The sequence below is a fragment of the Siphateles boraxobius genome, unplaced genomic scaffold (assembly GCF_051911475.1).
Source record: "Siphateles boraxobius isolate OS27281-9 unplaced genomic scaffold, OSU_SipBor_1 7, whole genome shotgun sequence".
Lineage (NCBI taxonomy): Eukaryota > Metazoa > Chordata > Actinopteri > Cypriniformes > Leuciscidae > Siphateles > Siphateles boraxobius.
The window spans coordinates 563,377-579,431 of NW_027509197.1; the positions used below are offsets into that span (position 1 = coordinate 563,377).

Genomic DNA, 16,055 nt, shown 5'->3' on the forward strand with positions numbered 1-16,055 from the left:
AATTTTGCATTCGCTCGCGAAACCTTTGCGTTCCTTTTCCTTCGCTCGCGAAACCTTTGCGTTCCTCCGAGAAACTTTGCGTTCGCTCGCGAAACCTTTGGCATCCTCCGAAAGAACCTTTGCGTTCCTCCGAGAAACTTTGCGTTCGCTCGTGAAACCTTTGCGTTCCTCTAAGAAACTTTACGTTCGCCCGAGAAACTTTGCGTTTACTCGTAAAACCTTTGCACTCCTCCGAGAAACTTAACATTCCCTCGGGAATCTTTGTGTTCCCTCTCGAAACCTTTGCGTTCCTCCGAGAAACTTTGCGTTCGCTCACGAAACCTTTGCGTTCGTCCGAGAAACTTTGCGTTCGCCCGTGAAACCTTTGCATTCCCCAAGAAACTTTGCGTTCGCTCGCAAAACCTTTGCGTTCCCTGAGAAACTTTGCGTTCACTCGCGAAACCTTGTGTTCACTCGCAAAACCTTTGCGTTCCCCGAGAAATTTTGCATTCGCTTCAGAAACATTTGCGTTCCTTTGCGTTCGCTCGCGAAACCTTTGCGTTCCTCCGAGAAACTTTGCGTTCGCTCGCGAAACCTTTGCACTCCTCCTTGAAACGTTGCGTTCGCTCGCGAAACCTTTGTGTTCCTCTGAGAAACTTTGCGTTCGCTCGCGAAACCTTTGCACTCCTCCGTGAAACGTTGCGTTCGCTCGCGAAACCTTTGTGTTCCTCTGAGAAACTTTGCATTCGCTCGTGAAACCTTTGCGTTCCTCCGAGAAACTTTGCGTTCGCTCGCGAAACCTTTGCGTTCCTCTAAGAAACTTTACGTTCGCCCGAGAAACTTTGCGTTCGCTCGTGAAACCTTTGCGTTTCTCTGAGAAACTTTGCTTTCGCTCGCGAAACTTTTGCTTTCCTCCGAGAATCTTTAGGTTCGCCCGTGGAACCTTTGCGTTCCTCCGAGAAACTTTACGTTCGCCCATGAAACCTTTGCGTTCCGCCGAGAAACTTTACGTTCGCTCACGAAACCTTGCATTCACTCGCAAAACCTTTGCGTTCCCCGAGAAACTTTGCATTTGCTCGCGAAACCTTTGCGTTCTTTTGCCTTCACTCGCGAAACCTTTGCATTCCTCCGAGAAACTTTGCGTCCGCTCACGAAACCTTTGCACTCCTCCAAGAAACTTTGCGTTCGCTCTGGGAAACCTTTGCGTTCCTCTGAGAAACTTTGCATTCACTCGCGAAACCTCGCGTTCACTCGCAAAACCTTTGCGTTCCCTGAGAAACTTTGCGTTCACTCGCAAAACCTTGCGTTCACTCACAAAACCTTTGCGTTCCCCGAGAAATTTTGCATTTGCTCGCGAAACCTTTGCGTTCCTTTGCGTTCGCTCACGAAACCTTTGCGTTCCTCCGAGAAACTTTGCGTCCGCTCCCGAAACCTTTGCACTCCTCCAAGAAACTTTGCGTTCACTCGCGAAACCTTTGCGTTCCTCTGAGAAACTTTGCGTTCGCTCGTGAAACCTTTGCGTTCCTCTATGAAACTTTACGTTCGCCCGAGAAACTTTGCGTTCGCTCGCGAAGCCTTTGCGTTCGCTCGTGGAACCTTTGCGTTCCTCTGAGAAACTTTGCTTTCGCTTGCGAAACTTTTGCATGCCTCCGAGAATCTTTAGGTTCGCCCATGAAACCTTTGCGTTCCCCGAGAAACTTTGCGTTCGCTCGCGAAACCTTTGCGTTCCTCGTGAAACTTTGCGTTCGCTCGCGAAACCTTGCATTCACTCGTAAAACCTTTGCGTTCCCCGAGAAACTTTGCGTTCACTCGCAAAACCTTTGCGTTCCCCAAGAAACTTTGCGTTCGCTCGCGAAACCTTTGCGTTCACCAAGAAACTTTGCGTTCGCTCGCGAAACCTTTGCATTCCTTTGCGTTCGCTCTCGAAACCTTTGCGTTCCTCCGAGAAACTTTGCGTTCGCTCGGGAAACCTTTGCACTCCTCCGAGAAACTTTGCGTTCGCTCGCGAAACCTTTGCGTTCCCTGAGAAACTTTTGCGTTTGCTTGCGAAACCTTTGCGTTCCTCTGAGAAAATTTGTGTTCGCTCGCGAAACCTTTGCGTTCCTCCGAGAAACTTTGCGTTTGCTCGCGAAACCTTTGTGTTCCTCTGAGAAACTTTGCGTTCGCTCGCGAAACCTTTGCGTTCCCTGAGAAACTTTACGTTTGCCCGTGAAACCTTTGCGTTCCTCCGAGAAACTTTGTGTTCGCTCGCGAAACCTTTGTATTCCACTGAGAAACTTTTGTGTTCGCTCGTGAAACCTTTGCGTTCCCTGAGAAACTTTTGCGTTTGCTCGCGAAACCTTTGCGTTCCTCAGAGAAACTTCACGTTCGCCTGTGAAACCTTTGTGTTCCCCGAGAAACCTTGTGTTCCCCGAGAAACCTTGCGTTCCCCGCGAAACCTTGCGTTCACTCGCGAAACCTTGCGTTCACTCGCGAAACCTTGCGTTCACTCGCGAAACCTTTGCGTTCCCCGAGAAACTTTGTTCGCCCGTGAAACCTTTGCGTTCCACCGAGAAACTTTACGTTCGCCTGTGAAACCTTTGCGTTCCCCGAGAAACTTTGCGTTCACTCGCGAAACCTTGCGTTCACTCGCGAAACCTTTGCGTTCTCCGAGAAACTTTGCATTCGGTCGCAAGAACCTTTGCGTTCCTTTGTGTTTGCTCGTGAAACCTTTGCATTCACTCGCAAAACCTTTGCACTCCTCCGAGAAACTTTACATTCCCTCGGTAATCTTCAAGTTCACTCTCGAAACCTTTGCATTCCTCCGAGAAACTTTGCGTTTGCTCATGAAACCTTTGCGTTCCTCTGAGAAACTTTGCGTTCGCCCGTGAATCCTTTGCATTCCCCAAGAAACTTTGCGTTCACTTGCGAAACCTTTCGTTCACTCGCAAAACCTTTGCGTTCCCTGAGAAACTTTGCGTTCACTCGCGCAACCTTGCGTTCACTCGCAAAACCTTTGTGTTCCCTGAGAAATTTTGCATTCGCTCGCGAAACCTTTGCGTTCCTTTGCGTTCGCTCGCGAAACCTTTGCCTTCCTCCGAAAAACCTTTGCGTTCCTCCGAGAAACTTTGCGTTCGCTCGTGAAACCTTTGCGTTCCTCTAAGAAACTTTACGTTCGCCCGAGAAACTTTGCGTTCCTCTGAGAAACTTTGCGTTCGCTCGCAAAACTTTTGCGTTCCTCCAAGAATCTTTAGGTTCGCCCTTGGAACCTTTGCGTTCCTCCGAGAAACTTTACGTTCGCCCATGAAACCTTTGCATTCCTCCGAGAAACTTTACGTTCGCCCATGAAACCTTTGCGTTCCTCAGAGAAACTTTACGTTCGCCCATGAAACCTTTGCGTTCCCCGAGAAACTTTGCGTTCGCTCGCGAACCCTTTGCGTTCGCTTGTGAAACCTTTGCGTTCCTCTGAGAAACTTTGCTTTCGCTCGCGAAACTTTTGCCCCCCTCCGAGAATCTTTAGGTTCGCCCTTGGAACCTTTGCGTTCCTCCGAGAAACTTTACGTTCGCCCATGAAACCTTTGCGTTCCTCTAAGAAACTTTACGTTCGCCCGTGGAACCTTTGCGTTCCTCTGAGAAACTTTACGTTCGCCCATGAAACCTTTACGTTCCTCCCAGAAAATTTACGTTCGCCCATGAAACCTTTGCGTTCCTCCGAGAAAATTTACGTTCGCCCATGAAACCTTTGCGTTTTCCGAGAAACTTTGCGTTCGCTCGCGAAACCTTTGCGTTCCCCATGAAACTTTGTGTTCGCTCGCGAAACCTTTCCGTTACTCCAAGAATCTTTAGGTTCGCTCGTAAAACCTTTACGTTCCCCCGTACGTAACCCCCCTTCTCAAAGTTTCTTTGAGAAACTTTGCGTTTGCTCGTGAAACTTTTGCGTTCCTCTGAGAAAGTTTACGTTCGGCTGTGAAACCTTTGCGTTCCTCCGAGAATCTTTACGTTCGCTCGCGAAACCTTTGTGTTCACTCGCGAAACCTTGCGTTCACTCGCGAAACCTTTGCGTTTTTCCGAGAATCTTTACGTTCGCCCGTGAAACCTATGCGTTCCTCTGAGAAAATTTGTGTTCGCTCGCGAAACCTTTGCGTTCCTCCGAGAAACTTTGCGTTTGCTCGCGAAACCTTTGTGTTCCTCTGAGAAACTTTGCGTTCGCTCGCGAAACCTTTGCGTTCCCTGAGAAACTTTACGTTTGCCCGTGAAACCTTTGCGTTCCTCCGAGAAACTTTGTGTTCGCTCGCGAAACCTTTGTATTCCACTGAGAAACTTTTGTGTTCGCTCGTGAAACCTTTGCGTTCCCTGAGAAACTTTTGCGTTTGCTCGCGAAACCTTTGCGTTCCTCAGAGAAACTTCACGTTCGCCTGTGAAACCTTTGTGTTCCCCGAGAAACCTTGTGTTCCCCGAGAAACCTTGCGTTCCCCGCGAAACCTTGCGTTCACTCGCGAAACCTTGCGTTCACTCGCGAAACCTTTGCGTTCCCCGAGAAACTTTGTTCGCCCGTGAAACCTTTGCGTTCCACCGAGAAACTTTACGTTCGCCTGTGAAACCTTTGCGTTCCCCGAGAAACTTTGCGTTCACTCGCGAAACCTTGCGTTCACTCGCGAAACCTTTGCGTTCTCCGAGAAACTTTGCATTCGGTCGCAAGAACCTTTGCGTTCCTTTGTGTTTGCTCGTGAAACCTTTGCATTCACTCGCAAAACCTTTGCACTCCTCCGAGAAACTTTACATTCCCTCGGTAATCTTCAAGTTCACTCTCGAAACCTTTGCATTCCTCCGAGAAACTTTGCGTTTGCTCATGAAACCTTTGCGTTCCTCTGAGAAACTTTGCGTTCGCCCGTGAATCCTTTGCATTCCCCAAGAAACTTTGCGTTCACTTGCGAAACCTTTCGTTCACTCGCAAAACCTTTGCGTTCCCTGAGAAACTTTGCGTTCACTCGCGCAACCTTGCGTTCACTCGCAAAACCTTTGTGTTCCCTGAGAAATTTTGCATTCGCTCGCGAAACCTTTGCGTTCCTTTGCGTTCGCTCGCGAAACCTTTGCCTTCCTCCGAAAAACCTTTGCGTTCCTCCGAGAAACTTTGCGTTCGCTCGTGAAACCTTTGCGTTCCTCTAAGAAACTTTACGTTCGCCCGAGAAACTTTGCGTTCCTCTGAGAAACTTTGCGTTCGCTCGCAAAACTTTTGCGTTCCTCCAAGAATCTTTAGGTTCGCCCTTGGAACCTTTGCGTTCCTCCGAGAAACTTTACGTTCGCCCATGAAACCTTTGCATTCCTCCGAGAAACTTTACGTTCGCCCATGAAACCTTTGCGTTCCTCAGAGAAACTTTACGTTCGCCCATGAAACCTTTGCGTTCCCCGAGAAACTTTGCGTTCGCTCGCGAACCCTTTGCGTTCGCTTGTGAAACCTTTGCGTTCCTCTGAGAAACTTTGCTTTCGCTCGCGAAACTTTTGCCCCCCTCCGAGAATCTTTAGGTTCGCCCTTGGAACCTTTGCGTTCCTCCGAGAAACTTTACGTTCGCCCATGAAACCTTTGCGTTCCTCTAAGAAACTTTACGTTCGCCCGTGGAACCTTTGCGTTCCTCTGAGAAACTTTACGTTCGCCCATGAAACCTTTACGTTCCTCCCAGAAAATTTACGTTCGCCCATGAAACCTTTGCGTTCCTCCGAGAAAATTTACGTTCGCCCATGAAACCTTTGCGTTCTCCGAGAAACTTTGCGTTCGCTCGCGAAACCTTTGCGTTCCCCATGAAACTTTGTGTTCGCTCGCGAAACCTTTCCGTTACTCCAAGAATCTTTAGGTTCGCTCGCAAAACCTTTACGTTCCCCCGTACGTAACCCCCCTTCTCAAAGTTTCTTTGAGAAACTTTGCGTTTGCTCGTGAAACTTTTGCGTTCCTCTGAGAAAGTTTACGTTCGGCTGTGAAACCTTTGCGTTCCTCCGAGAATCTTTACGTTCGCTCGCGAAACCTTTGTGTTCACTCGCGAAACCTTTGCGTTTTTCCGAGAATCTTTACGTTCGCCCGTGAAACCTATGCGTTCCTCCAAGAAACTTTGCATTCGCTCGAGAAACCTTTGCGTTCCCCGAGAAACTTTGCGTTCACTCGCGAAACCTTTGCGTTCCCCGAGAAACTTTCCGTTCGCTTGCGAAACCTTTACGTTCCCCCGAGAAACTTTGCATAACCTTTTGAGCTTTTTGTGAGTGAAAGCAAAGTTTCTTTGCGGAATGCAAAACATTTGCGAGAGAGAAATGCTTTGGCATTTGACAAATAATTTTTCCTACATCTCATATTTTTTCCTTCCATGTCCCTTTAGGGGCTCCATAGTACAAGTGCTGGTCATATAATTAGAATATCATCAAAAAGTTGATTTATTTCAGTAATTCCATTCAAAAAGTGAAATTTGGATATTATATTCATTCATTACACACTGACACTGATATTTCCAGTGTTCATTCCTTTTAATTTTGATGATTATAACTGACAACTAAGGAAAACCCCAAAATCAGTATCTCAGAAAATTTGAATATTGTGAAAGGTTCAATATTGAAGACACCAGGTGCCATACTCTAATCAGCTAATTAACTCAAAACACCTGCAAAGGCCTTTAAATGGTCTCTCAGTCTAGTTCTGTAGGCTACACAATCATGAGAAAGACTGCTTACTTGACAGCTGTTCAAAAGACGACCATTGACATCTTGCACAACGAGGGCAAGACACAAAAGGTCATTGCTAAAGAGGCTGGCTGTTCACAGAGCTCTGTGTCCAAGCACATTAATAGAGAGGCGAAGAGAAGGAAAAGATGTGGTAGAAAAAGTGTACAAGCAATAGGTATAACCGCACCCTGGAGAGAATTGTGAAACAAAATTCATTCAAAAATGTGGGGGAGATTCACAAAGAGTGGACTGCAGCTGGAGTCAGTGCTTCAAGAACCACCACGCACAGACATATGCAAGACATGGGTTTCAGCTGTCGCATTCCTTGTGTCTAGCCACTCTTGAACAAGACACAGCGTCAGAAGCGTCTCGCCTGGGCTAAAGACAAAAAGGACTGGACTGCTGCTGAGTGGTCCAAAGTTATGTTCTCTGATGAAGGTAAATTTAGCATTTCCTTTGGAAATCAAGGTCCCAGAGTCTGGAGGAAGAGAGGAGAGGCACAGAATCCATGTTGCTTGAAGTCCAGTGTAAAGTTTCCACAGTCAGTGATGGTTTGTGGTGCCATGTCATCTGCTGGTGTTGGTCCACTGTGTTTCCTGAGGTCCAAGGTTAACGCAGCCGTCTACCAGGAAGTTTTAGAGCACTTCATGCTTCCTGCTGCTGACCAACTTTATGGAGATGCAGATTTAATTTTCCAACAGGACTTGGCACCTGCTCACAGTGCAAAAGCTACCAGTACCTGGTTTAAGGACCATGGTATCCCAGTTCTTAATTGGCCAGCAAACTCGCCTGACCTTAATCCAATAGAAAATCTATGGGGTATTGTGAAGAGGAAGATGCGATACGCCAGACCCAACAATGCAGAAGAGCTGAAGGCCACTATCAGAGCAACCTGGGCTCTCATAACACCTGAGCAGTGCCACAGACTGATCGACTCCATGCCACGCCGCATTGCTGCAGTAATTCAGGCAAAAGGAGCCCCAACTAAGTATTGAGTGCTGTACATGCTCATACTTTTCATGTTCATACTTTTCAGTTGGCCAACATTTCTAAAAATCCTTTTTTGTATTGGTCTTAAGTAATATTCTAATTTTTGGAGATACTGAATTTGGGATTTTCATTAGTTGTCAGTTTTAATCATCACAATTAAATGAAATAAACAATTGAAATATATCAATCTGTGTGTAATAAATTAATATAATATCCAAGTTTCACTTTTTGAATGGAATCACTGAAATAAATCAACTTTTTGACAATATTCTAATTATATGACCAGCACCTGTAATGGACTTTCAATGGGGAGAAATCTCTCTGATTCCTTTAAAATATCTTCATCTGTGTGTTTCGAAGATGAACGAAAATCTTATGCATCTGAAACTACATGAGGGTGAGAAAATTATGATAGGATTTGTATTTTTGAGTGAACTATTCTTTTAATGGTCTTAATCGATACTGTATACAATCACATACAGAGTTCAACTTTTTAATACTTTAACATGTTAGTTGACCATGACCTGCAACAAAAAAAATAATTTCCTATTTTTTTTTGTTCAGTAAGAATTTGTTGTTTAAAAAATGTTCAGCAAAAAAAAAAACTATAATAATAAAATGTCCTTTATGATTGTTGCTAGTTAGTTGACAGTTGCATTAAGAGCAGTCGCCCTACAGGACTGCGACCCCATAATTTTGTAAAACCATGGAAAAGATTCATCGGATGTCAATTTTTTTTAAACCTTCTGACCTAAATTGACTATAAAGAATGAGTAAATCTGTAATAAGTGATTCTCTGTGTGTGTGTGCAGTTATTGTTTTGAAGTGATTTTATTTTTAGTAGACAAGGGTTGCTTTCACGGGTCTGATATTAAAGCAGAAAGGAAGCCCTTCTTTGGCAGGACTGTAGAGAAAATGATTACAGCTTTGATGTTTTGGTTTCTGTGAAATGTCCACTGTTTTTGCAATAACTGAAATACTGACCTGTGATCTAGGAAGGGGTTCTCATCTTCATAATACACATAATAAGCAGTCTTAAATATTATGAAAGTAAATGAACAGTTATTGTGTGTTATTAGCTGTAATTGATCTTGAGTTGTTTTTGTGGTGTCTCAGGTGTACAGCACGTTCTCCAATGAAGACTACGACCGGAGGAATGACGATGTGGATCCTGTGGCGGCGTCTGCAGAGTACGAGCTGGAGAAACGGGTGGAGAAGATGGACGTGTTTCCCGTGGAGATAGAGAAAGGTATATAATACTCTTGACTCTTTCTGGGATTTATTGATTAATAAACAAAACTATTTAATTTGAGTTTAACTTTTAAAGACCACGTTCTGCACCTTTTTGTTGTTGTTATAAATCAACTTGTACTGTCATACAGGGTTTTTCCACACCAGAAACTGACATAATTTTAGTTTTCATGCTCATTTTTTCCATCCTCTCACTGACCCTTAAATTAAGGCCCATTCACAACAAGAATGATAATTCTAAAGATTACAATAAAGATCTAGTTCTAAAAATCATTCTATATATATAAGAATAGCAGTTCACACCACAACTATAAGGATAACGACACTGAGAAATGATATCGTTGGAATCACTTTCAGAACAATGTTTTTCCAGCTGATGAATGATAAAAACATTGACAGCCAATCAGAATCCTTCCAACTTTAACGAGCTCGAGAATTTAAAGTGGCGGATGACAAAACTGCAGCACGCACTACGTTTAACAGAATGATATCGTCTGCTGGTGTGGACCTTATATATAGTTATTATATAATATAGTTATTGTTATAGTTATATTTATAGTTATCGTTCTTTGTGTGAGCGGGCCTTTAAACTGTTTTTACCACTGTACATATTAGGACTGGCCATTGATGCAAATTTCATGATTCGATCGATTTGATTTATTTCAAACATTAAATATTGAAGAACATGTTACATAAAAATATAATGATTATGTAATATAGTGCATATATTTGGCAAAATGTTCCTTTTTCTAGCTAACTATCAAGCAATACATATTGAATGGCTTTCCTGAGATAAACGCAACATTTACAAGCTGTTTTATTGACATCAGTTGAAACACTGATTGAGCGACTACATGAGACAGGATTGTTGCATTTCAATAAGTTATAAGGTATCTTTCAGCATAATGTTCTTTATTTTGTGCTATAACCTGTCGCGGTAACAATTTATGTACAAAACACTTTTTTAATTTAGTTCCAATAAACCCTCTACAGACACACTGAAGCATGAGTCAACATTGGCTAGTAAATTTTTCATTTTACTCGGCAGACTTTTTACATGGAATGCAAGAACAATGCAAGTGAAAAAAATCTACAGAAATGTAATATAAAATATAAATTTCAAACACTATTAAAGACAAGTAAACATTCTGTGATCAAATAATAAGCAATAATCAAATGGCAAGCAATAGCACAAATAATAAATAGAACAAAGATACAAAATAAATAAACAGTGTTTTTCAGGTTTTACAGATATATCTAACAGTAGTTAGAAAAAAGATTAGGTACAGAAATTGAATAAAGTAATCAAATGTAAAATAACACTGCATAGTCTTTACTGTATAAATCAAACCGATTAATCCTTATTAAAGTTACAAAAGTTATTCAGTCAAGAGCATCATTTTTTTTTTTTTGCAGTGAGCCTTTTGTTGTTTGATTAACATTAAAAACACAGACCGCCGCAGGAGTATTAGGCTGCTGTCACTTTGACGATGCACGGATCCAATATACTGATACTGATACACGTGTGTTTTCTATCTCGTCTGTTTACGTTCACTTAAAGGGTTAGTTCGCCCATTTAAGACATAAAGTTGTATGGAATCCTTACCAGCACTATAGTGCATACACACTGACCCACTCTGTAGTCACCTCCCTGGTCAAAGTTTTGGCCGCTGAAAGTTTTTCAAGAAAGTACTCCCGGTTAGTTTCCGGGGCCTCAAAACTGTGCGTTTTTACGTGAAAAAATGATTTGCGTTTCAAAGCTTGATTAATTTAAAGGTGCAAAACGCAAGTCTCTGAGTTTTTGCAGAACTACGCCCCCTCTGGCGACAAGCGAAACTGCAACCATAGTTGTGCACGCTCATGGACCACACGCACACGCACGCATGCACGAGCACGAGCTGTTCATAACTAAAGGAGCATCTGCCGCACAGATCTTTGGTGTACAGCCAAAATGTCTTCAGTGGTAATAAAGTTATAAATCTGCAAGTCATTTCAAAAATATGGAAGGAAAGACATTTGAGTATATTACTCTTATGTGTGAGGGGAAAAACGGGGGTAGTAGAAAACTTTGTTTATGTTTTTACTGTATCCACCTATGATTGTATTGTTATGAAAACACGTTCATGAACAATATAATTGATTACTTCGCAAAAGCTCAAAATAATAATCATACCATACACAGTTGGTCAACAACGTTCACTCAAATGTCTCAAGGTAATAAACAATCAAATGTCACCATGACGTTTTCATAAAAGCCAAACAGGCTAATCCGCCGAAGACTTGCGGGGTTCAGCCTGTTATTGATCTGCTAAGTAGAATATTCCAATAAAAATACATCCTTTTTCTGTTATAATTTACTCAAAATTTCTGTCTAATTATCGGTCATTTTATCAGCATGTTATATCACACTCAAGAATCTTGAACTGTTTTGCTAATCACTAAACTACATGTAGCGCTGATTTATTTAGTAGATATTTTGACAGGGACAATACACACTGACAAACATTAATGTGAAATGTGTCAATACTTTATTTAGTAAATAGTTAGTCTGCTAAACAGTATGAGTAAAGTAAAAATATTTACCCCTTTACCATTGTATTTCCCTTCCTGCAATGTTCAGAATAAAACATGTATTTTATCACAATACCAAAATATTTTACGTTTTCCTCGTTTTGATAGAATACGAGCTCCCACATACCTCATATATACTACATACAAAATGTACCACATTCACGGGAACAATTTACTATTTTTACCGAAAAATACAATATAGCCAATGCAACGGCGTTCTTCCTTGTTGGTCAATGACATGAACACCTTAGCATGTTAGCAATGTACACAAGGCTGTATCAAACATTAGAGACTGGGCTATATCTTACCGTTTTATCAAGAAAAAAGCCAACTGAGGATCCCGTTTGAGACCAAGAGCAGACCGGAGATCTCTCCATTTGTTGAATGCCTTCCCGAGGTAGACTCTCGTCTTACTCCGACGCCTGTCTGACTCCAATTTGGACCTTTTGGTGGCACTAGACGACAATTTTCTTTTCTTTACTTTACGTGGAGTTTGCGTTGGGGTTTGGAATGAATGGACTACAAGCCGGTCTCTTTGAATCCATCTTCTACCTTTGACGCAGGAGTTGTCTTCGCTGATGCGGAGAATGGCGGCGCCGGCGAAAACACAAACCTGCGAGACATAGCCTGGTGAGCGTGAACGCGCATGACGTCACGCCCAGTCTCAAATTCGAACCCGAATCCCTCTTATTTATTTTACTGTACAGGATTATAGAGGCAATTGCAGTGATCAGAGAAGGGCTCATTCAGTCCATCAGGCAATTGTTTATGCATGTATGGGTTAGAAAACGTGTATTTTTAACATGAATTGTTGCGCAATGCACCTTTAACACACAAAAAACACGCCGGTCAAAATTCATACCTCAGTTTTAATCGGCACTATTTTCTTTCCATTGCTATCAATCCGGGCTGCTGTCAACGTCAACAGTGCGCACGTTCCGATCAGCTGTTGATAGCGCGACTCGCCGACAACATGTCTGACTGCGAAACTTCAGATGATGAAACCAATTTTAGCACAATGTCAGACGGAACAGATGTGGATGAAAGTAATTTTAGCACAACGCCAAAGGGATACCTTTATGAACCGGAGTATACCGATGCCGAACTTCAACAGATGGAGATAGAACGGGAAGAGAGAGAGCGAGAGGACAGAGATGAAGTTGTCCAAGTTGATGCTGGGCCCACAGCTGTAGCAAGAGCAAATTGTACCTATATCCCTATATACTGTTTTTATATTAGACATCTTTTCACGTGTTTTCCACTGGAGTCTAAACATCAGCTTGTTTACCGTACAGTTTAGACATGGGATCATAAAGTTAGTAAATAGAGCTTTACCCGTGGTACTGGTACAGCAAAACTCTTTAAAATCAGTTTTTTTCTTTTTCCTCCTTGCTTGGGGATGTAATCGTCTTTGTTGAAGTGAGCACTGCACACACGATAATCCTTGATTCTGGATATTTTAGCTCCCGCAGAGTAGCCTATGGCAACCAGCCAAAGCTGTCTCGTAGTTATATCCGAAACAGGAAAACGATGGAATCTGAACGGTGATCCCGGCACATTCTTGTGGTCACAGCCCGGAAATTTACAAGTTCGCACCACAAGTTCTACTTTTTACGTCGTTTCGTAATCGATTGTGTAAACACTATGGAACAGCTGATCGGAACGTGCGCACTGTTGACGTTGACAGCAGCGCGGATTGATAGCAATGGAAAGAAAATAGTGCCGATTAAAACTGAGGTATGAATTTTGACCGGCGTGTTTTTTGTGTGTTAAATTAATCAAGCTTTGAAACGCAAATAATTTTTTCACGTAAAAACGCACAGTTTTGAGGCCCCGGAAACCAACCGGGAGTACTTTCTTGAAAAACTTCCAGCGGCCAAAACTTTGACCAGGGAGGTGACTACAGAGTGGGTCAGTGTGTATGCACTATAGTGCTGGTAAGGATTCCTAAAAAACATGTCCAGCACAGTCGGGCCCTTCATTTAGATCTAGCGCGTCAATTTTTTTTGCTCAGCGCTAAACTTTTTTTTCGCCTTTAACTCACTTACAGGTTATTGGAATCGTACAGTTTACTAGCCATTTGTCTAGCCAGTCATCAAGGATGAAATTTGGTTCGCATATGCAAGAGATTTACTCCCATTGTAAAGGATTGAATAAATGTTCCAATTGAACTGGGGAGGAACTGTGAATGCTACAGTATGTCTGCATCAATTGTTGCAAAACTTGTATTAGTAATTTAATAAAAGTCTGTTTCTGTAATATGGCCTTTTTGAAGACAAGCCTTGAATAATTCAGTCAAGAGATTGGCTTAAAAACACTGATTCATCCTGTAATGAAACAAGTGAAGTATTTATGAGCGAGTCGTTGAATCATTCTGCGTTTCTGTTTCTCTCTCTTCTCTTTGTGTAGGTGATAAAGGGCTGGGGATCAGTATTATAGGGATGGGTGTTGGGGCAGACCAGGGTCTGGAGAAACTGGGCATCTTCGTCAAGACCATCACACAGGACGGAGCCGCAGAGAGAGATGGGAGGTGAGATCTTTTGATGCATCAAAAGATTAAAAGTTTTGACCGGTACAGTAGAATTTCTCACAACAAGCAGTGATTTACTGAGCAGGGCAGTAATTATTTTTACCAGCTGTGACACATCTGGAACCTCACATGTAGCCTCCTTTACATGGGGTTTACTGTGGGTTTTTACACCTGTTTTTCATCCAGCACACGAAAAAAAACCCAGGTCTGATTGAGGGAGCACACCTCTCATCAACAAGTCCTGATACTCTATATTAGAGCTGCACAATGTGATAAAATAATGTGATCTCGATTCAAACACACAACCGATCCTTATTCCTAAATGGCAATATTTCGGCTATGTTTATTAAACATTTGACAAGTATGATCACAGTGAACATTCAGACCTGTGTTGCCGCTGATCCAGAGAGAGTTGACATGTCTTTTCAACCACACAGAATCATTTCTGTCTTACAATAATTCAAATTTTCACAGAAGTGCTGGGATAAAAGTTTATAGTTTGGATATAAACACGGATGTCTGCGGTAGTGATTAAATTAGAGCAAATTTCCTTTTGAAAGTAACTCGAGGCTTAAAATTAACGATTGTATCAATTACATTGTTACACCAGTAGATGGCGACAAGTGAAGTGACTGTTAAAAAAGGTATTTGTCTTAGAATCATTCATTCAAGAGATTCAAGAGAAACTCTGATTCATCCAGGAATGAAACGAGTAAAGTCTGAGTGAGTCATTGAATCATTAATTCAAAACGTTTTTTTTTTTAATTATTCATTCAAATTAAGTAAACATCAGGACTCCCCATCATGGGGAGAATCGTGATCTCTATTTAAAAGAACAACAAAAAAAAGTGATTCTCAGTTTATCCAGAATCATGAAGCTCTATCATATATTAGGCTATATCATCCTAATCAGACCAATCGTCCAAATAATTGGAGCCAGTAAGTTTTTTTCTTTTATTAATACTTTTTCCAGCCAGTATGCATTAAATTGATCAAATGCGATTTTAAATGATTGTTGTCAAATAAATGTTTGTTTTTCTAGACTTTCTATTCATCAAATAATCCTGAAAAAATTGTCATGTTTTTCACAAAAAAATGAACAGGCTCGACTATTTTTAAAGGGTAACTAAACCCTAAAACCCTCCAAATCCTTCTTGTCGGTTAATGTCTGGAACAGTTTGTTATGTTTTGTGGTGCGGGTTAGCCCAGTTTGTTTTTGTTGCTGTTTTTGGAGCCTGGGGTGTCTGCAGAGACCGCGTTTTTTTATATTCAGGGGACAGTCAGCTAGCGGATAGTGAGGAGATGTTTGCTGTATGTGACAAAAAATGTTTTGGCCTAAAAAACGCGTGATATCGCTTAGAGCACCTTTAACATTGATAATAATCAGAAATGTTTCTTCAGCAGCAAATCAATACATTAGAATGATTTGTGAAGAATCATGTGACACTGAAGACTGGAGTAATGATGCTGAAACTTCAAGCTTTGTTCACAGGAATAAATTACATTTTAAAATATATTCAAATACAAACCAGTTATTTTAAATTGTAATATTACACACTATTTCTGTTATTTTTTTTAATCAAATAAATGCAGCCTTGATAAGCATAAGAGACTTCCTTCAAAAACATGAAAAAGTCTGACCCCGACACCGAGCTTTTGAGCAGTATGCATGCTGGGGAACCCTGTCTCGGGTCATGTTGCAGCTGCATTAGTGGTGGGCATGTCTTCATGTTCTGCTTCCTGAAGGGACACACACGTTTGATCTCTGATGGGTTGTTGAACATTCTCTGTCCAAACACACTGCATTTATGTCTCTGTCACAGCACAGAAAACACACTTCCTCTCCCCTGTGAATCTCAGCATTCGCTGCCAACTGCTGACTGTTTGAAATACTCAGTGCTGTCTGTGTGGAAAAAGCATCCCAGCTGGGCATCAGGCCTCAGAGGTGTCGGTGGTAAACATGTTGTGATGTATAGTTCGAGTGCAGATTAGGCGTGAGAAGTGTTAGCAGAGAGGTGCTTGCCAGAGAGCTGCGATTACTCATCAGGTAGTC

General features: G+C 42.2%; 1 protein-coding gene across 3 annotated transcripts in view; it reads left to right on the top strand.

Annotated features, from left to right (window-relative positions):
* ppp1r9ala (protein phosphatase 1 regulatory subunit 9A-like A) overlaps positions 1–16,055 on the top strand; it is a 76,187-nt gene that overhangs the window by 37,132 nt on the left and 23,000 nt on the right. For all 3 annotated transcript variants that reach the window (XM_077217041.1, XM_077217042.1, XM_077217040.1), the window contains exons 3-4: positions 8,767–8,899; positions 13,882–14,002. In XM_077217041.1, the coding sequence (XP_077073156.1) occupies positions 8,767–8,899; positions 13,882–14,002 (254 nt within the window). The remainder of the gene's footprint in view (positions 1–8,766; positions 8,900–13,881; positions 14,003–16,055) is intronic.